Genomic DNA, 26,548 nt, shown 5'->3' with positions numbered 1-26,548 from the left:
GGTTTTGTGACAAGATTTTCGACACTGAAAAGTTTAAATGATAGATGCAAGAATCTTGACCACATCCCCACCCCTGTCAGCAAGGTTGATGGTTTGAATTCAGTGGCTTGGACAATTTGTCCCTCACCACCCGCAATTCCAACCGATTCAGACCCTAGGTGCCAGAAGACCTCTTCTCTTGGGGCCCTACAGGCGCTGTGGGGCCTCTGACAGGTCCATGGCTGCAACACAGGGAAAAGCTGTTTTTTGAAGCAGACATTGGGATACTACGGTGCAGAGCTGGCAGGATGCTATTGTAAATAAAGTTTTATTGAAAATACAACCGCATTGGTTTGTTTTGCTTGTGGTTTTTGCACCAGACTTGAGTAGATGCCACTGAAATTATCTGGTCTTCAGTATTTACCATTGAGCCTTTTAAGAAAATATTTGGCAACTCCTGCTCTGAGGGGACAGAAGCTTGTCTCATGCCAGGGAGGACAGGGGTCAGGTCTTAACTTTGGGGAGGAAGAGTATCAAGGGCTCCACAAGCCGCAACTACTGAAGCCTGCACGCTCTAGAGCCCGTGGTCTGCAACAAGGGAAGCCACTGCAAAGAGAGGCCCATGCACCGCAAGTCAAGTCCATGAACAGCAATGAAGACCCAGCACAGCCAAAAATAAATAATGATTTTTAAAAAATTAGAGTGTCAGGGTCTGGGAAAGATCAGAGTAACAGCTCAGTGGGGAGAGCATACCCCAGGGAAAATGAAGGCAAGAGAAGGGCTGGTGGCTGGGAGGGAGACCTAGGGGGTCTCTGAGGTGCCAGGTTTGCAAAGGGATCTGTGGCAGCAGGGCAGTAAAATCCCAGGGGGCCAAGCCACGGTCGCCCCCATTTCCTCCTGCAGCGGAGGCTCCAGGGCTCACAGCTCCTACCCTAGGTGCATTTGTCAAGCATGAGTGAACGAGCTGCTTCCTGTGCTAGGTCTTGTTCTGGGTGCTTAGTGCCGGGCTTTAAGGGCTCACATTTGGAGTGGGGGCAAGGAGACAAAAGACACAGCAATCCACCAATAAATAGTATTAGATCACAGTTCTTAATAGTAAGAAAATAAAGTCCTGTTACGGAGTGGGGCGGGTGGCGGCGGGCGGGGGGGGGGGGGGGGGCGGCGGCTGGGCACTTCTAAGGGAAGTGACCTTTGGACAAGCTCCAGGGTGCGAGGTGGAAGACAGATCCTAAGGCAGCAACCTGTGCTGGGGAGTTTGAAGCGTTGTAAAAAGGCCAGGCTGGTGAGGCCGGGCAGTCCCTGGGCGGAGGAATGGAGGCAGTGGTCCCAAGGTTTCATGCCATCCTTGCTCCAACACTGCACAAAACTCGAGTATGCTCCTCAGAAACAGGCAATCAGACCCCATGTCAAACTAACCTAGGAGAGTTTCTCATCACTGATGGGCTGGCCAGCCACCTGGGCCAGCTCTTGAGTTTCTCCCTGTGTTTGGGAGAGACCCTTGCTCACCAAGCAAGCTGGGAGAGGGGCCTTCCTCTTGCATTGGCATGATTTTCGGCTCAGGGAGTGAATCACAGACAGTGAGGCATGGGTCCTTGGCTCAGGATTTCCTGGTATTTCCTGCCTGCAAGAGCAGCCCCGCTATCAGGGGCGGCAGCCCACCACTCTTTGACGTCAACTCTCCTTTTCGTGAATGGATTTCCTTTTCCGTTTGGGAAGACACGATCTCGGTCATCAGTCCATCAACCCTGTCTTTCTCGCCCTGGCACCTCCTGTTTGGGAAGAAGCGAGCAGACTAACCAGAAGGCAGTGTGTGAGCACAGGAGGTCAGGGAGGGAGACTCAGCCGATGGGCTTCCGAGACACCTGGGGGTTTTCAGAGGACAGATGCTTTCTTGCCCGAGGTCATCAAGGTGTGACTTGCAGCTGCCCTTGTGTCTGCCCAGACTGCTTGTCCTCCAAGTAGCTTGGGGCACTACCAGCAGACTTGGGCACCTGTCTTAGCTGAGCATGACTTATCTCCTCTATTCATTCTCCCTAACGAGACCAGACGAAACCTCTTGGAGGAAGCAGTGTTTGTCCTGTCACCATGGAAAAATGTAACCATGTAAAAAATTGCTCAACCCCTTAAAACCATTACTTAAAATTTTTGCAACCTCTCAATGTGCGTGTTGAAGGGCAAAATCGTAGTTGCCTCATTCTGGTTGTAGCTCTGTTTCAAAGTAGCCACGAAGGCCAGAGGCTCTCCGTGTGTGGCTTCAGAAAGGACTGGGGTCATTGCTCGCTGTTTATGCTTAATGTAAATACTCCTTAGTTTAACTTACCGTACTGTTGATGTCTCTGTGTGCTACTATAGTTTACTTTAGATCAGAAGTTCACAGTGGGGTGGTACTGTTGTTGTTTATCTCACTTAATACCTCACTCAGCAAAGCATCACATGTTAAAAGAAACTGCCAGCTCTTCTCCAGATGGTCAGGATGCTCCTGTGGTCCACGTGGTACTCATTGCCCAGCATCATGGTGTGGCCATTCGGCAACTTGACTCTGCAGCTACTCTGCGCCAGGCACCATGCAAAAGTGGAACCAAGCAAAGAATGGTTTCACTCGAGTTCCTGGAAATTAGGCAATTTGATGATTCACCACTTCTAACTTGGAAGAGCTGAATCAAATTCCACCCTGTATTTGTAAAGCTATCTGAAACTTAAGGGAAAAATGAAAATCTGAAATATTCATTGATTGTAAACACTCTGGAAAATGTTAAATATCACCAAATAACCAATGTTAACATTTTGGTGTAATTTACTTTCAGTCTGTTTGTACACACACTCTTTTCCCAATTTTTAACAGAATGGCATACGCTCCATACTACTCTTTGAAATTTGGATTTTACATTTAATTTCATTAACCATTCTTCTTTTTGCTGTTGTTGCACTGAATGGCATGGAGGACTGGCTTGAATCTTAATTCCCAACCAGGGATTGAACCCCAGAGCCACGGCAGTGAAAGCATGGCGTCCTAACCACTGGACTGCCAGGGGACTCCTTTTAACTGTTCTTCTAGAACATACTTTTAGAACGAGTGCATGGTCTTCCAACATAATGATGTACCATTATTTACCTAACTTCCCCACTGTTGAATGCTTTCATACTTTTGATATAAACAAAGTTGAGATGAACATTTTTGTAGAGAACGTGTATTGATTTCTTCAGGATAATTTAATGAAAGCAGAATTCAGAATATTTTGTATCCATATTCTTTTGTATCCATTTTGTGTCTATATTCTTTTAACCATACAACACCTCCCCTGGAATAAGGAGGATATCATCATCTCCTATAGCTTTTCCAGTTTCCAGTTCCCAGCCTATGTGAGTTCTGCCAAGGAAACACTTGTTATAGATAAAGTTATCATTTAACTTTTCTTTAAAATTTATTTATTTTGGCTGCACTGGGTCTTCTTGCTTTGCTTCGCGTGGGCTTTCTCTAGTTGCTGCTGGGGGCGGGGGTGGGTGTCTTCCTTGCAGTACAAGAGCTTCTTACTGCCGTGGCTTTCTCCTTGTGGAGCACAGGCTCTAGGTGGTTGGGCTGCAGTTGTTGCAGCCAATGGGCTTAGAAGCTGCTGTGGCATGTGGAATCTTCCCGGACCAGGGACTGAACCCATGTCCCCTATATTGGCAAGTGGATTTCCATCCGTTGTGACACCCGGGAAGTCCCATCCATTATCATCTTAAAATCAGCAAAGGAGAAAAGGAAAGATATACCCACCTGAATGCAGAGTTCCAAAGAATAGAAAGGAGAGATAAGAAAGCCTTCCTCAGCGATCAGTGCAAAGAAATAGAGGAAAACAATAGAATGGGAAAGACTAGAGAGCTCTTCAAGAAAATTAGAGATACTAAAGGAACATTTCATGCAAAGATGGGCTCAATAAAGGACAGAAATGGTATGGACCTAACAGAAGCAGAAGATATTAAGAAGAGGTGGCAAGAATACACAGAAGAACTGCACAAAAAAGATCTTCATGACCCAGATAATCACGATGGTGTGATCATTCACCTAGAGCCAGACATCCTGGAATGTGAAGTCAAGTGGGCCTTAGGAAGCATCACTACGAACAAAGCTAGTGGAGGTGATGGAATTCCAGTTGAGCTATTTCATATCCTAAAAGATGATTCTGTGAAAGTGCTGCACTCAATATGCCAGCAAATTTGGAAAACTCAGCAGTGGCCATAGGACTGGAAAAGGTCAGTTTTCATTCCAATCCCAAAGAAAGGCAATGCCAAAGAATGCTCAAACTACTGCACAATTGCACTCATCTTGCTGTTGTTAAGTCACTTTAGTCGTGTCCGACTCTGTGTGACCCCATAGACGGCAGCCCACCAGGCTCCCCGGTCCCTGGGACTCTCCAGGCAAGAACACTGGAGTGGGTTGCCATTTCCTTCTCCAATGCATGAAAGTGAAAAGTGAAAGTGAAGTCGCTCAGTCGTGTCCGACCCTCAGCGACCCCATGGACTGCAGCCCTCCAGGCTCCTCAATCCATGCAGGGTGCCATTGCACTCATCTTACATGCTAGTAAAATAATGCTCAAAATTCTCCAAGCCAGGCTTCAGCAATATGTGAACTGTGAACTTCCAGATGTTCAAGCTGGTTTTAGAAAAGGCAGAGGAACCAGAGATCAAATTGCCAACATCCATTGAGTCATCAAAAAAGCAAGAGAGTTCCAGAAAAACATCTATTTCTGCTTTATTGACTATGCCAAAGCCTTTAACTGTGTGGATCACAACAAACTGGAAAATTCTGAAAGAGATGGGAATACCAGACCACCTGACCTGCCTCTTGAGAAATCTGTATGCAGGTCAGGAAGCAACAGTTAGAACTGGACATGGAACAAGACTGGTTCCAAATAGGAAAAGAAGTACGTCAAGGCTGTATATTGTTACCCTGCTTATTTAACTTATATGCAGAGTACATCATGAGAAATGCTGGGCTGGATGAAGCACAAGCTGGAATCAAGATTGCTGGGGGAAATGTCAATAACCTCAGATATCCAGATGACACCAAGCTTATGGCAGAAAGCGAAGAAGAATTAAAGAACCTCTTGATGAAAGTGAAAGAGGAGAGTGAAAAAGTTGGCTTAAAACTCAACATTCAGAAAACTAAGATCATGGCATCTGGTCCCATCACTTCATAGCAAATAGATGGGGAAACAGTGGAAACAGTGGCAGACTTTATTTTTGGGGGCTCCAAAAATGCTGCAATGGTGACTGCAGCCATGAGATTAAAAGATGCTTGTTCCTTGGAAGAAAAGTTATGACCAACCTAGACAGCATATTAAAAAGCAGAGACATTACTTTGCCAACAAACGTCTGTCTAGTCAAGGCTATGTTTTCCCAGTAGTCATGTATGGACTATAAAGAAAGCTGAGCACTGAAGAATTGATGCTTTTGAACTGTGGTGTTGGAGAAGACTCTTGAGAGTCCCTTGGACTGCAAGGAGATCCAACCAGTCCATCCTAAAGGAAATCAGTCCTGAATGTTCATTGGAAGGACTGATGTTGAAGCTGAAACTCCAATACTTTGGCCACCTGATGCGAAGAGCTGACTCATTGGAAAAGACCCTGATGCTGGGAAAGATTGAAGGCGGGAGGAGACGGGGACAACAGAGGATGAGATGGTTGGGTGGCATCACCAACTCGATGGACATGCATTTGAGTAAACTCCAGGAGTTGGTGATGGATAGGGAGAACTGGTGTGCTGCAGTCCATGGGGTGGCAGAGTCGGACACGACTGAGTGACTGAACTGAGTGACGAGAAGTGTTCTTGGCTATACCGATGAGCTCCTTCAGCTTCTTTGGCCATGGGGCCGTAGTTCCCAGAGGGAGGTTATAACGTGTGTATGCATTTGGGCCACAGAGGTGTCTTCACTGCACCTAGACTGGGTGAGCCGCTCTGTGTCCTCGAGCTGCAGGCCTGGAGCTGACCAGGTGAAACATCGTCTTGCCTGGGTCTGGTGGGGTTTTTTCCCATTCTCAGTGCGCTGGGGTAAGTCAACGGGTCACCCCGTTCTGGACATCTTACCCAATACTTGGAGGCGGGACTCGGCCTCTCAAGTCCAGCCTGAACTCGGTCACGGGACCTGGACAGGTGATGCCCCCCCACTACTCTCCAGCCCTTGTCCGGTATCGAGGCCCAGTCAGGGGATGCTGAGGCCCGCCCTCTGCTCTCCCACGGCCTGGCTCCGGCTCGCAGCACACCTGTGCCCACCCGGCAGGAAACCGAAGCCGAGGGGCCGGGCCGCCGGCGCTCCCGGCTCGCGCGCGCGGCCGCTGTCCGCGCGCGCGGGGTGTCAATAAAGTTCTCGCGCGCCGGAAGCGGAAGCGGCGAGTCTCCATGGCGGCGGCGGCGGCGGCGGCGGCGGGGCCGGTGTTCTGGAGGCGGCTGCTAGGCCTTCTGCCTGGCCGCCCCGGGCTGGCTGCGCTTCTGGGGCGCCTGTCCGACCGCCTCGGCAGGAACCCGGACCGCCGGCGCAGGAGGTGAGAGGGTAGCGGGGTTGCAGGCGCGCCCGCTCCCCCCCGACCGGGACCCCAAGCCCCCTGGCGTGGCGGCGAGACCTCCGTGTCCCCCGCGTGGGCCCCCCGGCCCCACTTTGCCGCCAGCCTTCCTGGGGAACGGGGGCCCTGTGAGCGAGATCGGCTGGAGCTGCGATGGGCGAGCCCGACCCCGGTCCGCGTACGCTGGAGCGAAGGGGCTCCTGTGTGTGCACTCTGGGCGGGGGGTGGGGTGGGGTGGGGTTCTGAGTTCGTGCTTTTCTTTGGGCCCCAGGGTGTGAGTGTTGGAGAGTCTCCGCGGGAGACACTGCTTGGGTCCGGAGGGGTCTTTTCCTTAAATAATCCTAGCTGCGGGGGTGACTTGGCGGGAGTGAATCAGCCCTGCTGGGATTCTGTGCATGCAGCGTTTCTCACATCCTGCCAGAGGGCTGTGAAGCAATCCTGAGTCAGGAACACTCCGGCAAGGGAAGAGGAACCACTCGAAACCCCTTTTACACTTTGCAAAGGGCCTGTGTTCTGGAAAAGTACTGAAGTGACTTATGCAAGTGGTGAAGGAGGCTTTGAAGCAATTCTCCCAGGCAGTGATTTTTAAAAGTAAACATTTACCAAGAACATGTTGACCTAAGAGGCCTGCTGCTGTTGCTAATATTAAAAAAAAAAATCTGCAGTTTTTTTGTTGAAGAAACGCAAGCTTTACACTTATTTTTTTAAGAAAACAAACAAACGTAGAACTGCATCCATTCCTAGAGGTCGTGCCTGTCTTAGATTTTTATCTGCTACTTGGGTGAAATTTGACCTCTGGCATTTGGTAGATCTGTGGTTCAGTCCAGTGTTGATTCTAGGTATGGGAAGGAACTTGCTTCATATTGGGTGACGTTGGAAGAGTTTCAGGGAAAAATTAAAGTTTGATTTAGGGGAAGTTTTTGTGATAGAATCAGCATAGGTTGGTTCTCTTGGAAGCTTACCGATCAGAACAGCTTTAAATTTTACATCAGTGAACCTAATGGGAGTGGTGTATTGAAGAGGTGGCCTCCCTTTTCTGTAATTGGTACTTAACAAAGACCTGTTCACGCCAGTGGGTAGCCAAGTCAAATGACTTCTCTGTCCTAACCTCAACCCACTAAGAAATTTGGTTTAAAGTTTGAAAAAAGGTTCTGAAGGACGAGATGTTTAGGCCGTTTTGTCATTTCCTTTGTATATATTTAAACTGTACAAGAAAACACTTCATGTTAATCATTGTTTAACATTGAAATTGATTACTAAAAGATGTTGAGGCAATAGCCACAAATTCTTCTAAGACAGACATTTCTCTTGAGTGGGTGGGGGTGGGGCAGTGGGGGGAAGGGGTTAGTGTGGCAGGGGTGATAGTCTAAATTGAATTCTTAAGATCTTCTGTAAATAGCTTCAGTGGCTGCAGGTGTTGTGGCTCCATGTTTCTTATTGATTACGTTGAGAGACTTGTTTCTGTGGGTTGGCAATTAAATCAGGAATCCAGTTAAATCACAGAAACGCAATTGCCCGAAATTTTTCGACTTACGATGCCTGTGCTAGGGTGGAGGATACACACTTTCAGCAGTATTACTACAGTACTGTGGATTTCTGACCCTTTCTTTGTCTTACTTGGTTTGCAGACTTTTTCTGCTTCTCTGTGGCTTGGGTGTTTGGGGTTACTCATGTCTCTGTGGCCACTCACCTCTAGTGGCTGCTGACTTTCGTTTCTTCTCCATTGTTCAGTTGCACCTCCCAATTCCTCATTCCCCGAATGATGTGGTTTCTTGTAATTCTGATCATTGATTCATTGATAATAATTTTGTGTAGTCATGAACTTAACATTATTTTAGATTTTAGCTTGCCGGTCTGACTCAACTGTTGGAGTGCCTGGTGATTCCTTGTGGCTAGCAAGGGGAGTGGTGAGAGGGAACAGTTCTTTACTGCAGTTGTTTCCTTTTAGTTAAAGAGACAGCCATAGTGACAGAGAACTCTACTTAAAATTATTTCTAATTAGTGATCTGGAAATACTGTTGTTTCTCTCTTGAGCAGGCATCTGGCTCCTCATAGACAGCTGGATCCACTTGCTTATTCAGCCTGCATATATAGAGCACTGCTGTGCCTGTGTTAGGTACCAAGGACACAAATCCAGAGCGCCACCTTCCAGGCACTCAGACCCATAAATAGACAATAGTAATAGTAAAGTAAGGTAGGAAAGGTCATGGCAGCACCGATGCACAGCTGGAAGTCACAGAGGCTTCCGGGTGGTGGTGGTCTTGGAGCTGTGTCTTCGAGGCGTGTCGAAGTGGGCTAAGTGGGCAAGTGGGGGCCAGTGTTCACAGGAGGATAGTGAGTGATGTGCTCGTAGGCTGATGGGGACAGCAGTGGACGGCAGCTCTGAGGTCCCACAGGTCCTCAGACTGTTGCCAGGAGGAGGGACAGGAGGGAGAGAGGGGAGCTGGGCCGAGCCCTGGGGGCCCTCGCTCTGAGAGACCCCGTGCAGTTTCTCTGGCTAACCCGTCTCGGCCTGAGGAGGTGGGGCTTGCTTGCGGGAAGAGGTGAGGGGGTTGGATTGGAGTCAGCCGCGGTGCGGGTTGTGTGGGAGGGTTGCTGAGGAGGCAGCTCATGTTTCTGACTGGGGCAACCACAGGGATGGTGGCACGCTTCACCAAGACAGGGAGTAGGAAAGAGGGCCAGGTTGAGGGGTGATGATAAGGTGAGTTCAGGGCAGGTCAGTTAGCATCCAGGTGGGTCCAAGCGAAGGCACTCCCTGTTCAGGTGACTGGCAGGTTGGTTGCCCTGGAGAGGGAGACAAACTTGGGGAAGTCTCTTGGCCTCCTCGGGCTAATCAGAACCAGCTTGTTATTTGGAGCAGATGAGACCTAGTGGGAGCTGTGTCAGGAGGGCCTTAGCTCCTAAGTGAGCTTGCCTGCCATACAAGGAGATATTTTCTCTGTGGTCTCCTTTTTCTCTTTTAAAAGCTATTTTCAGTTTGAGCTATGTGCAGAAAAGTCTCTATTTTTGAAACCCGAGGTCTATTTATTCTAGGTGTGTGTATGCATTCATGTGTGTGTGTGTGGGGGGGGGTGGAGGTGGTGTGGGGGTGGGGTGTCCTGACTTTCCTGAGTTGTCAGAGGGGAGTGTCACCAGCAAACTGTTCTTTTTATTGCCCCCCCTTTTTCTTTTACCTTGTAATGCCAGCTCAGCCTACTCTTGTTCAACTTCTTCGTGGTTTCCACTCTGAGGACCACCAGATTTCCAGAAATTACTTTTTCTCTGAATTTTCCCAGTTCCCCCTTACTCATTAGAGTTCAGTAGAGCCATCTCTTAGTTATTTATTACAGCAGTAGAATGGGTAGGGAGGGCAGGGGGAGGACATTTAGAATCAAAGCATGATTTCCCCAAATAATTCAAATTAGATCTTGTCGAGAACTAAATTAAGATTTGCAGCCGACTGACCTTTAAATGGTAGCTTTATTAAGATCCTATTAACCTGAGTACCTTCTGAGCACATTGCTACTGGTGACGAATTAGCCTGGTCAGCCAGCTGTGTACTTGTGGATGGCTAGAAACGAGCCCGGGATTAAAGCATTCTGATAGATAATCCCGTGGTAAACAAGTGATCTGAGTTGTTTTCAAAGCTGCCGGGAAGTCAAGCCGATTGAGGGAAGTCGAAGTCAAGCCGATTGAGGGAAGTCGGGCTGGTTGAAGCCGGGTGGATTAGTAGCACCTGTGAGTGATTCTCGGCAGAGCCTGCTGGGAGCCCGTGGCTCCCGAGGAGCATCAGGGTCAGAAGTCTGCACTAGGTCTCTGTCCCCTCGACGTAATCGACTTTCTTCTGGAAAGCCAAGAGGGGGGTCACCGGGGCCGCGTGTAACTCACGCTGGCAGCCCCGGCCCGGGGCTGGACTTCTTGGAGGAGTGCAGCGGCCGTTGGTCTTCTGAAGTGACCTACGGGAATTCACACTCATTTCCCTTTCTCGGGGTGAGGGCTTGCGTTAGTCAGGAAGGGCCGCCTGCTGCCAGGGCTGCAGGAAGTCTGGTCCCTTGGTGTAGTTTCTCGAGCCTTTCTCAGGAAGTGTTCTGACGGTTGCCCTTTTCTCATCACTTCACCTCTTTACGCTTAAGTGTGTGTGACGGGGGTGGGGTGGGGGTTTCTTAAAAAGCAGTTTCTGAAAAGAATGGCAGTCCAGAGTTCTGTTTCTTTTAAAAGCTTCTTTCTTTTTTCTTGTCGTTTTGTACCGATTTGGGTGGGACCCAAGCCACAGCATGTGTACCACGAATCTTACCGTACAGTTCCCGGAGAGTTTGTGGACATTCAGGCCGTGACCCTGAGTGCGGGACACTTAGGTAATGCCCTTGCGTGGGACGGGGCAGAGCCCCTCTGCTGTCCATGGTGGATTTGTGGTTGGTGTAGGAGACAGTCCTCCGGTACCCCGCTTTTTTTTCCTTCAGAGCCCCACAGCCCCTGTTTTGCAGAGACCCTAGGAGGCTGGCCTGCTTCCTCGTGTCCACAGGTAGCGGGTGGCACTGCTGCTGCCCCCAGGGAGCCCCAGTGTCCTCTGCAGCTGTGAGAGCTGCGGGTGGCCTGGTGGAGGTGAAGTGCAGACCCAGGCGGGATTCTTGGGTGTCAGCTTTCCTTGGCACCTCCGAGGTCCCCGTGAGGACACGTGAGGGCTTGGTCGGACTTCCAGGCACACGGTCTGCATCCTGGTCGAGGGGGAAGGCGGTATGTGTGGCAGTTCTCCCCCCGGAGTGCGTGCAGTTTCATAATGTTTGGTGGAATGAAAAACTCCAGTCCTCCCACACAAAGGAGAAATGCCTTCTCCCATTTCCCTGGGCTTCCCTTGCACAAAGGGGTGTTGATGGTGTCTCAGCAGCTCTTCTGCCCCCTCTCTCGGTTCTGCTGCTGTCCAGTACCTCTCATGAATCAGCACGGTGCACCGTCCTGTCTAGGACAGCTGGGCAGGGTTCTGCCATCCTTGGTCTAATGGCGGGCCTGTCCGCGGACAAGATCATCATGGAGGGTCAGGTGTGGATTCCTCTTGGAGAGGCTGGGAAGAAGCCTCCCTCTCTTCCCCGCTGCCCCGCTTCATACTCACTGTGCCCGCCTAGTTGCCCCCCCATCCTCTCACCCCATGCCTCCAGGCCCCTCTCCGGGTAGAGGGAGTGGCCCCAGGTCAGGGGTCCTCAGCTTAGCCCCAGCGCACTCCCCAGCTCAGGGAATTAGTCTGAAGGTTCCACAGGAAGTCCTCCGTCATGAGGCTGACCCTCTACCTGAGCCAGGTGTCCTGTGGGTTTTGGCCAGAGCCGCCCTGTGGAGAGGTTGCTCTCCCATCTCGCCTTCAGAATTGTGAGCTGAGGATTGTTTGGCATTGTTTGCAGCTGAGGGCTGTAGCGAAGCCGTTCAGCTTGCCTGAGTTTGAGTTCCAGGGCGCGCCCTTGCTCTGGCCTGAGCCCTGTCCTCTAAACCCCCCTGCAACCCGGAGTCAGGGCGGGAGAGGGAGGCAGAGCCTTATCTGGCCCCCCAGCCCCTGCCACTTCCTCCTCCCTGTAACTGGAAATGGGAGCTCGATGGTATCTAGAAAGAGATGATTCAGGGGAGCGCAGGGCTCGGTGTGGAAACTGTGTGTGTGAAGGTCTAGTTCTCTGCGTAGTGAATGTGGCAGCTCTGCTTTCTTTGTAGAGGAGCCACAGCGCCCTGCCGCCTCGTCTCGCGGGGTTCAGGGTTTTGACCTGGGACAGCTGCCTGGGGCAGGGGGAATTGCTTGTGCAGGTGGTGGGGGCCCCTGGAGGCTGGGATTAGCATGCAGGGGCTGTGGCTGGCACGGGGGGAGACCTTTTCTGAGAAGATTCCCAGGAGTCCCTCGTGGAAAGCGAGAAGTCACCCCCATGGGGATCTGGCTGAGATGATCAGAGAACCCGCCCCCGAGGGCTGGCTGCTTCTGCCCTGGCAGGGCGGCAGTTAGATTTTGAGGGTCTGGGGCCTGGGTGTGGTTCCCCCTGCCTGTGTCGACCTTGTGGGGCCTTTATTAAACTCTGCGCTCCTTTTCCAAGCATCTTTCTCTTTGGAATGTAAAGCTGCCTCTCAAGGGTTGGGTCTCCACCACCAATTAGTCCCTGAAACCTAATTGGCTTTCAGTTCCTTCTCTCTAACAAAAATAAACCTGTCAGGACACAGGTTAAACAGGAGACGGTGAAAAAGTCCTCAGCAGAGCCTGGAACCTGGCCCGGGTGGGAGCTTCCCGGGAGAGCCGCCCAGCGGAATGGCCCAGCAGGCCCGAAACCTGCCCGCAGTGGCCCCCAGCAGGCTGGTCTGCTGAGCCCCTCTCTCGGGTGGCTGGGCCCCAGCCCCGCTGCGCTCACCGTGTGTCTTCTCTGGACTGCCTGTTGAGCCCCTCCTGGGTTTTTCTGGCGCCGGTGGGTTTTGGCAGTCCCTGTCTCTTTCCCTCGCACACACCTGTCCTGGCTTGGGAACCCCCCGCCCCCCACCGCACTTCCTGTCTGAATCCCACCAGGGGATCAAAGCTCCTTTCGAGGGAGGGTTGTTGTGAGGCTTCCCCAGCAGCTCAGGCATTGGCAGCTCCCCTGTGTGATCACTTGAAGCACGTGCGCCGTTTGTGTATTTTGACTTTTCCTGAATCAGTCTTAGCGGTTTCCTTTGTGTTCTTAGATGATTTCAGGTGTGTAAGCTGCTGAGGCCACCAGGTTTGTGGGCGGCAGGCCCTGGGCCGGCCATGCCTCCCCCGAACAACATCAATGCTCACGTGACCACTTGGACTGAGGCCTGAGTTGGCACTAGCCTTCTCCTGGGTTGCTCTGTGGCAAAGAGGTGTTTCCTCATCTTGCTCTTTGGGAGTGGCTCTGAGTGTTGGTTCATCTGAAGAGCGTGGGGGACTGACTGTATGGCCTGGGGCACAGGTATCGCTCTGGATCTATTTTATCTGGTCTGAGCAATATAAGTGCTCTGAGGCTGGGAGATGAGTTGATCTTATGATGCTGAGGGGTTTTCCACCTCAAGCAGACTATTTAATTACTGAGTATTAGACTTTTGGGGCTTCCCAGGTGGCGCTAGTGGTGAAGAACTCACCTGCCAATGCAGGAGACATAAGAGGTGTGGGTTTGATCCCTGGGTGGGGAAGATCCCCTGGAAGAAGCCATGGCAACCCACTCCAGTGTCCTTGGCTGGAGAATCCCAGGGACAGAGGAGCCTGGTGGGCTGCAGTCCATAGGGCCTCAAAGAGGCGGACACGACTGAAGCCACTTAGTGCACGTTAGACTCTTCAGGCCCCCTCTGGGGCTTCACGATGAGTGTCGAGCACGTTCCCATTCTCATGGTTTTCCGCTGGACTGGAGGCTCTCCTTGCTCCGGAAGGTGGCCTGGAGCGCAGCAGAAGCACAGCCTCCGTTTTGGAAAATCGAGGCTGTAGCCCCTTGTTCGCACATCTAGGCCTTTCATTGCTGCTCTTTAAAGGGAAGCTGGAGGAGAAGTGTAGCAAGAGACGCCTGGGAGTATGGTCCCCACCTCCTCAGAGGCAGCGGGAAGGGACCTCTGCTCGGAGGCCCGTGGCAAACCCTGGCTTCCCAGGGTCCAGAGCCGGTGCCTTCCACCCGTTGACTAAAGTTTTCTTGGCAGTGAGTCGCCGTGACGGCCCGGTGGGCTTTCTGGGAAGCCCAGCTGCCGGCCATCTGGCGTGTGTGTGGAGGGACATTCACGAACCCTGGGAAGATTCAGTGTTTTATCAGGAGACAAGTGAATGAACTCATCTTCCTGGAATCTGTGGCCCTGCAGGCCTCAGGGTGTTTAGCCTCCTCTCCCTAGAGTCCCTCATGAGGCCGTGGTGACGGTCACAGGCTGAAGAGGATTTTCCTGCTGCTCTTTGCTGGAAGCCAGACAGGGATGAGACTCAGCGGACAGGGGGCCCTTCACTGCGGGCTCGGCCTCAGTGGCCTGGAGCCCTCCAGAGATGGGGTGTGACCCCGAGGAGGCTGGGGCCAGTGGTGAAGGGGCAGTTGTAGTCACCGCTGGCTCCTCTTGAGACGGTCACCTCCCCAGCCTCTTCCAGCTTTTCTTTCTGTGTGTGCTGTGCTCAGTCGCTTCAGGCGTGTCTGACTCTTTGTGACCCCACGGACTGTAGCCCACCAGGCTCCTCGGTCCATGGGATTTCCCAGGCAAAGAATACTGGAGTGGGCCGCCAGTTCCTTCTCCAGGGGATCTTTCTGACCCAGGGATCAAACTCACGTCTCTTAAACGTTCCCTGCATTGGCAGGCAGGTTCTTTACCGCTAGTACCACCTGGGAAGCTGAGTATTAAAGAGAAAACTTAATTTTTTTTTTCTGGTTCCTTCCCTGAATAAAAGGCCGTTTATCTCATCAGAGAACCAGGGGTCTGGGTTGCAGTCACCAGACTGAGACCAGACCTGCCCTTGCTCTGGGTGGCCTGTGGCAGCTTTCTGCAGGTGAGTTTGTTGGGAGTATTAACCAGGTGATGGCCTTCTGAGTTTACTTGTGGCTGCTCTAAATTTTTGTCTGCAATCAGCATAAAGTTTGGGGTTTATATATAGGCTTTGGCACTTCTTAAGTTGCTTGACTCGTAGGGGCTGAAGAAAAACTCTTGCAGAGTTTGACTGGGGCTCGCTTAAAATGGTCTAGAAGATCTGAAATTCTCAAAAAGAAAAAATTATTATTTTTCCTTATTTGCCCGCAGGAGCTGAGAGAGACTTGTGAGGAAGTCTGCGAGACGTGTGACGGACTGTGTATGTCTCCCCAGGTCGCCATGGCTGCTGTTGGCCCCTCTGCTGTCCCCCGTGGTCCCTGCTGTCACCTCACCTCCGTGCTGCCTGTGTGCGGAGGGCGTGCATCGCTTCCAGTGGATCAGAAACCTGGTTCCAGAGTTTGGCGTCTCCAGCTCTCATGTCAGGGTGCTTTCTTCCCCAGCAGAGTTTTTTGAGCTCATGAAGGTAAGTCGTGTCTAAGGGAGAGAGGTTCAGGTGTGGGGTTAGAGGTTCGGTGAGGCGGGGCATAAGGTTGGGTGAGCCCTGAGCCAAAACACCCGTCGTAGAAGCTTTCGATGGCTGCTCAGCTCTGTCTGTCAGGAGTCAGGCTCACACCTGGCTGAGCCACGCCATGACCAGAGGCTCCTTGCATGGCGGAGGCCTGAGGTAGAACAGCTCAGAGCGTGGGGGCCCCATGAGGGTCGGGTCCCAGGTGTTGGTTCTCGTGGACAGGTTGAGTCCCACTGTTCCGTGTCGGCGACGGAGGCTAGCTGGGAGGTTAGTGAGAGCTTGGGGACCACACGGGCACATTGCTGCTGAGGCTGTCCGCGCTGCGTGTGTCCAGGGGCGTGGGGGACGGACCTCATTCTGGTTAGGGCAGGGCAGACCCCCTAGGGGTCCCTGGCAGCGTCTCCAGAACCCAGTCGCTCCATCCAGTGGTGGACAAGAGATGGAGACCCAAGTGACCTACGGGGTGGGATTTGATATGTAGGAAGTGGCTGGAAGCCTCTCGTTCAGCGGACAGCATTTACAGAGAGCTGAGAAGTCTGGGCCTCTGGTTTTTAGGTCTCAGGGTTCTGGTGATTCTACCTGGAGTTTGTACCTTCCGTCTCCTGGTAGACACGCTGACCTTTGCATTTAGGGGGTTCAGGTGTGTTCGTACGTTACACAGGCGCTCACGTCATGTCTCGTTGTTTGTGGTTAAGCTGCTAATTGGAGTGAAGTAATGCAGCGCTCACTAACTTCACGTGGATTGAGTGTATGGACGAGGATGCTGGAGTCAAGGTGTGGTGCGGTCAGGAGGAGTGCTGGGAGGTCACGGGAGAGGCGGGTGGACTCTCCTTTTTCTGCACAGCCACTCTAGCTCAGTTGCAGCTTGCATGCCTCTTTCTCCTGTGCCCTGTGGTTTTGTAGATCTCCACTTAATGTCCCACTGGCTTATTCCATTATGGTGTGTGTGCGCGCGCTCGCGTTGTGTGCGCGCTCACTCCCCCTGCCCCCTCTGCTCTGCTCGACTCCCGTTTGTCCTTGTTTGTGTAGAACTGATGCTGAAACTGTTTACTCTCTGCTCCTGCTTGGTCCTCTGCTTGGCTTGAAGAAACAGATTTTTCAAAGGAGGCTGGTCTTGTGTCCCAGTCAACTCCTGGGAAACAACAGGCTGTCCATGGGGGTCTCCTGGCCTGGAGACGGGCCATGCTCTCATCTGCCCAGGGTGAAAGGGGCTGCCGAGTCCGGGACGAGCTGGAGGGCTCAGGCCAGGAGGAAGCCGAGGCCACCGTTTCCTGCTTCCTGCACTGAGTCGTGGGCAGGTTCCCTGGCCCATTCCATGCGGAGCGGTTGTGTTTCTTCCTGGGACAGAGTGACCCATGTTCCCTGAGAGGAGAGTGCCTGCCTGCGCCCCCGCCTTCGTTACGCCAGGCTTGGCCCAGGGGACCCAGCGTCACAGCAGACGGTCGCGTTGTCTTGTCATTTGCTGCCGGAACTAAATCACCTTTCTCCTTACTTGCTTTCCTCTTTCCTGTCTTCATGCTCACTTTCCCCACAAGCAACCATCTAGTAAATAACAAGATGAAGGAAATAGCAAACATAGGAAGTTCTTTGTTTGTTCCTTGCATAGAAGCCTTTCTTAGCGTTGTGCTGGTCTGTTATCTCGTCAAGACACCCCTCTTCCTCTGTTGACAGTGCAGGCCGTGGGGGCCAAGTGGGAAAGCAAGCTGGAGTGTGCGTCCTGCCTCTCTGGGTACCCTCGCCAGCTTGCCCTACTTCCTGCCTTTGACCTCCTCTAGGGCCTGGACGCTCAGCTCCTGAGAGGGGTCTGGTGTCCTGTGGCTGGAACGGGTCTCAGGAGCGGATGTTTGAACTGAGGCGTCATCTTTGGATGCTGAGTGTTCTGTTGGTGTGTCTAGCTAGGTACCTGTCTGTCTGCATTTCAGAAGTGTTACCTGCTCGTTATAAAACCTTCGTGCAGATGGGGGTGGAGTGCAAGTTTGCACCCGTACTCCCTCCTCTGCTTCTGCCTCTCGGACACACACACACGTATAGCGTGCGTGGGGGTGGCGGCAGGGCCGCGCGCTTGCTGTTCAGTGACGTGTGTCTGTCTCTGCAGTGCACTGGGGACCTCCCCTCAGGCCATGTGCACGGGCCTCCCTCCTTCTCGAGGCTGCGCTGTATCTTGCAGCGTGGCTAGCTCAGGCTTTACTTTCAGGCTGCGTATTTTAAATTAGAGTTGTGGGTCCTTATTTGTGAGATTACCACACACATTTGGGTCTTGCTTTAAATATTAATTGGTGAAGATACAGGGTAGTTCAGCTTGGAGTGTTATTTCTTTCCAGCATCAAAGGACTATATCTTTCTTAGCGAATATGAAGATGATGACTGTGAGGGACTTCCCTGGTGGTCCTGAGACCTCTGCACACCTATGCAGGGGGCCCAGGTTCGATCCCTGGTCAGGGACCTAGATCCTGCATGGAGCAATTCAAAGACCCCACATGCCACTGCTGGAGATCTGGCACAGCCAAATAAATAAAAGTAAATGTTTCTTTTTAAAAAATCGTAACAAATGACTGGATTTTGAATTGTTTCTTTTCTTCAGGGGCAGATAAAAGTAGCCAAGAGGCGGGTCGTGATGGCATCCCTCTACCTGGGGATAGGTCCCCTGGAACAGGAACTGGTAAGGTTTGGAGGAGTCCTAGAGGCGGCAGCGGGTCACCCTGAAACCTCAGGCCGTGTGGCACCGTGGGGTTGGGGTAGAGCCACCCTCTTTGGCCACCGTTGCAGGCCAGCTATTGTTCCTGTGGCCCCAGATTCTGGGGTTGTGGGGCGATGTGATCCTGGGCCTTCTGGCCTCGCTGGTTCGTGTCCTCGGCCTGTACAGGGGCCCCAGGCTGTTGCTCTGCCAGGCCGGAACTCTGGGAACTGCGACCTGCAGGCCAGATCTGGCCACCACTTGTTTGTGGCCTGTGGGCCAAAGCTGATTTTCACATTTTCAGTGTAGGGCAAAAAGTCAGAAGAGGAGTAGTAACTGTGCCGCATGAAAAGCACATGAAATTCAAATTTCCGCGTCCGTACATAAAGCTTTATTGGCACCTAGCCGCTCTCCCCCGCAGAGCCAGACACGACCGAGCCCGCACGTGCACTGCTCTCCATCGCCACCCTGGTCTTGGTTCTGTCCGTGGCTGTCTTCTTGCTGTGGTGGCAGAGCTGAGTAACCGTGACAGGGACCATCTGGCCTGCAAAGCTCCAAATGTTTACTCTCCGGTCCTTCACAGAGAGGCTTTCTGAGCCTGTGTTAGACGGAGGAGCCAGCATGCAGGTCGGGCTGGCCGCTGCTTTCGTCCAGGGGTGGCGGTGGGTGCCAGGTGCCTGCTTGGACTTGCTGTCGGGCCTCGCTTGTCCCCTCCAGTGAGACAGGCAGGGCTGGGAAGGGGCACACGTCACCTGTTGTGCAGGGGTGCTCCTGCAGGACGAGCCCAGCGCAGAGTCTGCAGGCAGGTTGAGCCAGAGTGAGTGTGAACGAGGTCATTGTGTTGTCTGAGTTCTCAGGTGGTTTTCGACTCTGAGGGAGAAGATGGGCCCCTTGCCCGTAGCAAGTGTTGTTTCTTGGTTTGTCCTTGTTCAGAAACCCCTAGGACAGGGTTGTGGTTACAGGACGAGGGGAAGGGTTGAGGGCAGGAGAGCCCCATTCCCTCCCTTCTGTCTGAGGAAGGGGCCGCCCCGCTTTCAGGACGTACTGTTAGCTGCCAGCTTGAGAAGCCTGTTTGTCCTCCTGGGAGAAGAATGCCACGTCCAGCCCATGGAGAGTGGCCAGTGGGCAGGTTGTGTCTTGGATTCATTCGTTCAGCAAATATTTACTGAGTGTTCTCCACGTGTGGGGTGATGTTTGTTGTGTGCCTGTGAGGATGATCTGTTGGAACGTGTGTGGGAGCTCGTGTCTTAGCAAGTGTTCTCAAGAGCAGTGAGGGCCACACCCTTGGGCACCGTGCCCCTGACCCGCAGAGCCCTCTTCTTGCCTGGCCCGGGCTGTAGACACCATGTCTTCCAATTAACTGTGCCCAGGGCGGCTGCCTCGGGAAGCAGTTTCACAGCGTTGGCTTCTGGGCAAGTGTGGATGGTGTGTACAGGAGTTCGTGTGCAGATCGGTGTGTGCATGAGTGTTCGCAGAGGACTGTGGGGGCGTTAGCTGACAGGTTGGTTCATTTCTTTAACACGTACCCATTTTTTCAGCTCTCACTTCTGTTCTTGCGGCTCTTTTCTTGGCAGGTGGATTGCCTAGAAAGCACTCTAGAAAAATCACTCCAGGCGAAGTTTCCTTCTGGCCTCAGGGTGTCCATCCTCTTAGACTTCACGAGGGGCTCGAGAGGTAGGTCTGATGCGCTCCCTGGCCCCCAGGTTCTTCCCTGTCCAGAGCCTCTGTTTTTAAGAGTGAACCTTCACTCCAGGCTCAGCCAGGAGCAAGGCTATTTGAAGTCAGTCTGGCATGGGCCAGGACGGCCTGTCAGGATTCCTTTTGTGGCTTAGTGACCTGAAGTCTAAGTGAAAATGTCTTTGAGAAAAAGGGAATTTTTTTCCCCTAAGAAATATTGACACTTTTATTTTAAAAAAATACATGAAAAGAGATTTGTTTTGACTCCCACACATCTGACCTCGTTTGTGTGGGTCTTGATTTGGGGCTTGGACCTTGGGCTGGCTTCATCTCCCTGGCTCCTTGTGGCACCCTCTGGCAGCCCCCGAGTCTGCGTCTTGTCCACCTGAAGAGCACCTGCTTCCCCCCGGGTCAGACCGAGGCTCCCGCGTTGCCTGCTTCGGGCTCTGTCGGGGCTTCCAAGCCTGCTGACCGGCCTGGCCTGGGTGCCTTCCCCTTAGAGCTGGGGTGAGGCCAGGGTGGACAGACCCGTCTTCACCCTGAGTGGAGTGCGAGAGTCGGGGATGGGCATATTGGGTGCTGGGTGGCTGGAAGAGCAGATGTCTGCTACCCGGACTGCTCGGTCCTGCTCTGGGAGGTCGTGGGTGTCCAGGTGGAAGCTGTCTTGGGGCCCCTCTGGCTGGAAACGGCCCGCGCCTGGTGGCTTGACCTCGGGCCCTCGGAGGGCGGTCCTGCTCTGCGGGCTGTGTGTTTCTCCTGGCGCCACTTTCCCATCCCTTCTCTCCTGCTCGCCCACGTCTTCAGGAAGGAAGAACTCGCGCACCATGCTGCTCCCGCTCCTGCAGAGGTTTCCAGAACAGGTCCGCGTCTCGCTCTTCCACACGCCCAACCTCCGCGGGCTCCTGCGGCTCCTCATCCCCGAGCGCTTCAACGAGACCATCGGCCTGCAGCACATCAAGGTGTACCTCTTCGACAACAACGTCATCCTCAGCGGGTGAGTTGGCTTCCCCGCCCCCGGGCGGGAGCCAGTGGAGCGCACGGGAGAGTCCGTCCCGCGAGGCCCTGCCAGGGCGTGTTTCACTCTGCTTGCCTGGCTCTCGGCCTCTTCCTGGGGCCCCGACTGCCACGAAGGGCAGCGGCACGCTGGCCATGGTTCCCTGCGGCCTCAGTGCATGCTCGCTGCTGTGCGAGCCCTTCGCGTGCCGTCTCCTCTGGTGCTATCACCCCACGAGGTCTTCCCGCACTCTGGGTTGATAACAGGAGAAACCCCAGAGGACGAGTAACTTGGGCAGGGCCAGGTGGGAAGCCATGCCCTTTGGGGGACCCTGGAGATGAGCCTGAGTGGTCCTTGGCTCTGTAAAATGTCCTTGTCTCCTCTTGATGGTCAGCTCAGTGATGGGCAGGCCTTGCAGTCACTCCACGGTGTCACCTTGGTGTCGCTCTGGCCCACCACTTGGGAGGAGGCCGGGCTCACTAGCTGTTTGTTGATTGGCTGCTGCTGTGTCCTGACCCGGGTTGGTCGCTCCCCTGCTCCTGCCGGTGACCCTGACGGGCTCCCCAGCACCTGCGGTCACGCCCTCTTGCCTGAGTCTCACCTGCTGCTTTCCTCCCTGCAGGGCAAACCTGAGTGACTCCTACTTCACCAACCGGCAGGACCGCTATGTGTTCCTGCAGGACTGTCCCGAGATCGCCGACTTCTTCACGGAGCTGGTGGACGCAGTAGGGGACGTGTCCCTGCAGCTGCAGGGGGACGACTCAGTGCAGATGGTCGAGGGGATGGTGCACCCTTACAAAGGTAGGGCCGGCCCTGCAGCCTCCCAGCCGTGGGCGGTGAGGGCGAGGAGGGCGCCCTCTAGAGGGAATGGTGCATCCTTACAAAGGTAGGGCCCGGGCTCTGCAGCCTCCGAGCTTGGGGCGGTGAGGGCGCCTGTAGAGGGGATGGTGCATCCTTACAAAGGTAGGGCCAGGGCTCTGCAGCCTCCTGGGCTGGGGGTGAGGAGGGCACGCCTCTGGTGGCCTTGCCACGGGTTTAGGAGACTTGAGTGGCTGAGCTTTGTTTTGCTTCTGTCTTTGGAGCCAGACAGATGATGTGACTCACTGGCCATCCGTCATGCTCTGTGGGTGAGGGAGTCGCCAGGGAAGGTGGGACTGTGGGCACTGGGTCTGGGTACCCATGGGATGAGCCAGGAACCTGCCCTGCACTTACAGGAAGCAGCCTGCTAAATGGCCACCCCCTCAGGGCCACTGCTCCCAACTCCAGAGCTCAGAAGCTCTGTGGCTCTCGGCTCCAGTGAGGTCTGCGGCCTCCTGCCTGGAACGTGAAATGGGAGAGCCCTCGGCTCTGCTCGTTGGAAACAGGCAAACCCTGGCGGCTGGTGTTCCCGGGGTATTTGCATTCCTGCAATTCCTGTGGCTGTGGCTTCCTGGTGGCCTTTAAGGAGGTCTGCTGCTGAATTTGCAGCCCTGTCAGCAGCGTGGGGAATGGGTTAAACCCAGCCCTTGTGAGGGGAAGAGCTAGAGAGGAAGCATCTGAGAGGGGATGGCAGTGTGTTAGAGGGGGTGTGTGTGTGTGTCAGTGTTTTAGAGTGGCGTGCGTGTGTTCATGAGCGTGCGCAGTCATGTCCGACTCTTTGCGACCCCATGGACTGTAGCCTGCCAGGCTCCTCTGTCCGTGGAATTCTCCAGGCAATAATACTGGAGCAGTGTGACATTTCCTACTCCAGGGGATCTTCCCGACTCCGAGATGGAACCCACTTCTCTGTGTCTCCTGCATTGGCAGGCGGGTTCTCTACTACAGAGCCCCCTGGGAAGCCCGTGTAGAGTAGTATAATGGTCGCTGCTGCTGCTGCTGAGTCGCTTCAGTCGTGTCTGACTCTGTGCGACCGCATAGACGGCAGCCCGGCAGGCTCCCCCGTCCCTGGGATTCTCCAGGCAAGAACACTGGAGTGGGTTGCCATTTCCTTTTCCAGCGCGTGAAAGTGAAAAGTGAAAGTGAAGTTGCTCAGTCGTGTCCTACTCTTAGCGACCCCATGGACTGCAGCCCACCAGGCTCCTCCATCCATGGGATTTTCCAGGCAAGAGTACTGGAGTGGGGTGCCATTGCCTTCTCCAAGTATAATGGTTAGTGTTATGTTTAAAATGTCACCAGTAAAAATTTATGGAAGTCTATATTCTCTCTGGTCATACGAATACCTACATGTTGTCCTCAGTTTTACCTTTTGGCTCATAAAGCCTAACGTATTCACTGTCTGGCCTGTACAGGAAATGTTGGCTGACCCCTGTTCTCACGTAACAGGCCTGGCACGCATAGCCAGAGAAAAGGGCCCCCTTTCAGAGAAGAGTGAGAGTCAGCACACTCGAGGGGCGTAGGGATCTGGGCACAGCCGTGCTGGGGACCAGGGCAGCCTGAGAGCCCCCACCCCCACCCCAGCGCCTTCCGACGCGAGAGTGAGCGGCCCTCGAGTGAACGGCCCTCGTGCTGGCCGCTGTCAGTAAGGGGGGATCCCGGCAGGGAGCTTTCCTTCTCCGTGCGGCCACCCAGGCCTGATGGCGCTCGGGCCTGTGGGCCTGTCCCCAGCCGGAGCTCGTGAGCGGTTACCTGCATGGCCGTGCTGCCCACCGCTCGGTTGTCCTTGATCAGCCCTGCCCAAGGCTTGCTGTTGTGTCTCTTCAGAGAATTGACTTTTGATGGTGCTGGAGTTCCATACTTTCAGGTCTTAAGTCGCTGTTCTCGTTCTGGAGTTTCTGCTGCTTACAGTTTCCTTTCTTGTGCTGTATTTTGTCTTTTCCTGTTGTTTTTTCCTCCGTGACTTCTTGAGTTGGATGCTTAGCTCATTAACTCTCTTATCATCTAGAGATAGCTTTGAGACTCGCTTCTTTTCCTTTCATTGTGTCCATGTAGCCACTCGTCTCTAGTGGCCGTGTGCAAACAAGACCCAGCCCGTCTGTCCGCCTCTGACCCTGCCTGGCTCTCTCCTGCTGTCTGATCATACTTACACGTGTCTCTGTGGGACACGTGCTCTTTCTGACGTGTACCATGCACCCCCCCGGGGCCCCCAGCCAGGCCTGACCCCCGCCCCAAGGTGCCCACTGTTCTGACTGCTGTCAGCCTCAGCTAGTCTTGCCTGTTTCTGAACTCCCATTAGGTGGCATTGGTAAAGGCCTTTCCACGGTCCCCTGGGTGCAGGCTTCTTGTGTCAGGGTGCTTTCTCGGGCCTTTCTGTCCCAGGAGGAGCCTCACGGCGGCGCCTTGTGTGTCTGGTGAAGGACGAGCTGAGGTGCTTGCGCGCGCCCGTCACGTGCCGGCGCCGTGTCCACTGTGCTGGGTGGGGGTCCAGAGCCTCCGTTTGCTGCCCCTGATCCCTTTTGCCGTGTCTCCCTCTAGGTGACCGGGCTGCGTATTGCAAGGCAGCCAATAAGAGGGTCATGGATGTGATCAACTCTGCCAGGACGCGCCAGCAGATGCTGCATGCCCAGACCTTCCACAGCGACTCCCTCCTGACCCAGGAGGACGCCGCCGCCGCTGGAGACCGGAGGCCAGCCCCCGACACCTGGATCTACCCCCTGATCCAGATGAAGCCGTTTGAGATTCAGATCGACGAGATTGTCACTGAGACCCTGCTGACGGAGGCCGAGCGAGGTGCTAAGGTCTACCTCACCACTGGCTACTTCAACCTGACCCAGGCCTACATGGACCTGGTCTTGGGCACACGGGCTGAGTATCAGATCCTGCTGGCCTCGCCGGAGGTGAACGGCTTCTTCGGGGCCAGGGGGGTGGCGGGTGCCATCCCGGCCGCCTACGTGCACATCGAGCGGCAGTTCTACAGTGCGGTGTGCAGCCTGGGGCAGCAGGAGCGCGTGCGGCTGCAGGAATACTGGCGCAGGGACTGGACGTTCCACGCCAAAGGTACGCGGCGGCCGTTGGCCGGAGGGCGGCCCGCACGGTGCACCCCACTCTCCAGCCTGCCCTCGGCGCCCCCGGGGCTGGGCGTTGCGTGGAGCCCCGCCCCGCCTCCGCCTGTCTTCACGACGGCCCCGCAGTCGCGGCGGCATCTTCACGTCTGTGTCCATTTCAGCTCTGCGAAATCTCTCCCTTGTGTCTATCCAAAACGTGGATGCTCAGATCATTGGGGTGGCTGTTTTAAAAAGCGTACCCGTACTCTCTCCCCTCACATGGAGGGCAAGGCACGCGCGCTTCCCTCGAGCATCCGAGCTCTCCCGCGCCGGCCCTCCCCTTCTTGGGGACAGAGAGGACTCACCAGGGGTCACTGACTGTGGCCTCGTCACAGCCTCGTTTTTCCGTCTTTTCCTCACCGTTGCTGGTCGTTCCTCTGTGAGTCAAACCTTCACTCTTTCTGTTTTTGCAGTGGAGGAAACTGAGGCCCTCTGGTTGCACTGCCCACGTGTGCAGGACTGCCCCAGGGTGGGTTGGAGTGTGAACTGTGTGATGTAATGATCCTTCTCGGGCAGCTGTGTGCGTCCGTGGAGCAGCACCATTGACACAACCCCAGGGCATGTCCACAATGTGAGTCACGGGGCTCAGAGCCCTGCGCTCAGCAGAGGGACCGCTGGTGGCTGCACCATGTGAGCGCACCTGCCTCTGGGTGTGACCGCGCCTTTCCGTGCTCGGGGACACCCGCAGCCCACTCTGTTAGGCCTGCGTCTAAAAGAAACGCCTGGCTTTCCTGACTTCTCGCTGGTGGTTCAGAGACCTGTTTTGCTTCTCCACTGGTCCTGGGGGCTCCAGAGTGGCTGGTCACCGTGGGAGGGGGTGGTGGTATGTCGCAGCCACTTGTCTGTGTTGTTTAGACTTCAGGTTGGGCTTTTGTTTCCTTAAGCCATTGGTTTCCGTTGGGGGTGTATTGATGCCCAGGCCAGCCTCCTGGGTCCGGCCCTCTGGGGTCGACCCCAACATGGTAACTTTGAAAAGCTCCCCAGGAGATTCTGATGCCTTGAGAACCACTGCTCCCACTCAGAGCTCCTGGCCTGTTGGGTGGTTCCCACTTCCTCCTGCACAGCCCACGTGCCTGCTTGGGCAGGTGGCATTGCCTGCCGTGGGAAGTGCGCTCTGCTGCTGTTCCGTGTGGCTGACCCTGGATGTGTCGTGAGCAGGTGTCCCCAGGCAGGTAGGCTGGCCTGTGGGGGTGTGGGAGGTATTTTAGGATTGGCTCTTACTTCTGAGAATAGCAGCAGTGCCTGGCTGGGGTCCTGGATACGGAGAGCTGGGGTGGGAGGAGCTCTGAGCTCGAGGGGACACGTGTGGCTGGCGAGCTGCACGGAAGTGCGTTGAGCGCACTGGCGCCCGTCTGCCCTGTGGCTGGGTGGTAGTGGGGGTGTCCCTGGTCCTGGTGGGGCCCCCAGCGCAGCCTGGCCTGGCAGCTCTGAGCGCGCTGTGGATTATTTCCGTGAAGCTGCCCTGAGAAACGTGCGGTGACTTCTGAGTTACCGTTGAAACAGAAACACCCAACCGGCTTTTCCAGTGCGTCTCGCCTTTTCCCGGACTGGCCTGCTTCTGCCGCTCCCTCCTGCCCGCCCTGCTGTGGGTGGGGCCCTGCAATCTGGGAGCTGGCTTTGTGGGGAAGGCCAGGAATCCCAGGGTGTGTTCGATTGGGGGGTGAGGGGGAGGAAGGGAGGGAGCATGGCCAGGGTAGGCAGCGTGGGACTCTCTGCACAGAAGGCACCTTGTCCTCA

The 26,548-nt window shown here is 54.3% G+C and overlaps 1 protein-coding gene across 2 annotated transcripts in view; it reads left to right on the top strand.

Moving 5' to 3' along the window:
* Positions 1-6,357: 6,357 nt before the first annotated feature.
* The window catches only part of PGS1 (phosphatidylglycerophosphate synthase 1), a 35,999-nt gene continuing 15,808 nt past the window's right edge, over positions 6,358-26,548 (top strand). The window contains exons 1-7 of one of the 2 annotated variants that reach the window (XM_052658324.1): positions 6,358-6,500; positions 15,273-15,462; positions 18,089-18,166; positions 19,756-19,855; positions 20,663-20,852; positions 21,475-21,653; positions 24,243-24,764. In XM_052658324.1, the coding sequence (XP_052514284.1) occupies positions 6,358-6,500; positions 15,273-15,462; positions 18,089-18,166; positions 19,756-19,855; positions 20,663-20,852; positions 21,475-21,653; positions 24,243-24,764 (1,402 nt within the window). Of the gene's footprint in view, positions 6,501-14,865; positions 14,962-15,272; positions 15,463-18,088; positions 18,167-19,755; positions 19,856-20,662; positions 20,853-21,474; positions 21,654-24,242; positions 24,765-26,548 lie in introns of those variants that run through there. The other variant, XM_052658325.1, reaches the window with a different exon arrangement.

The sequence above is a fragment of the Budorcas taxicolor genome, chromosome 19 (assembly GCF_023091745.1).
Source record: "Budorcas taxicolor isolate Tak-1 chromosome 19, Takin1.1, whole genome shotgun sequence".
In the NCBI taxonomy this organism is placed as follows: Eukaryota; Metazoa; Chordata; class Mammalia; order Artiodactyla; family Bovidae; genus Budorcas; species Budorcas taxicolor.
The sequence above is the reverse complement of the archived record's forward strand: the minus strand, read 5'-3'. Positions and strand labels throughout refer to the sequence as shown.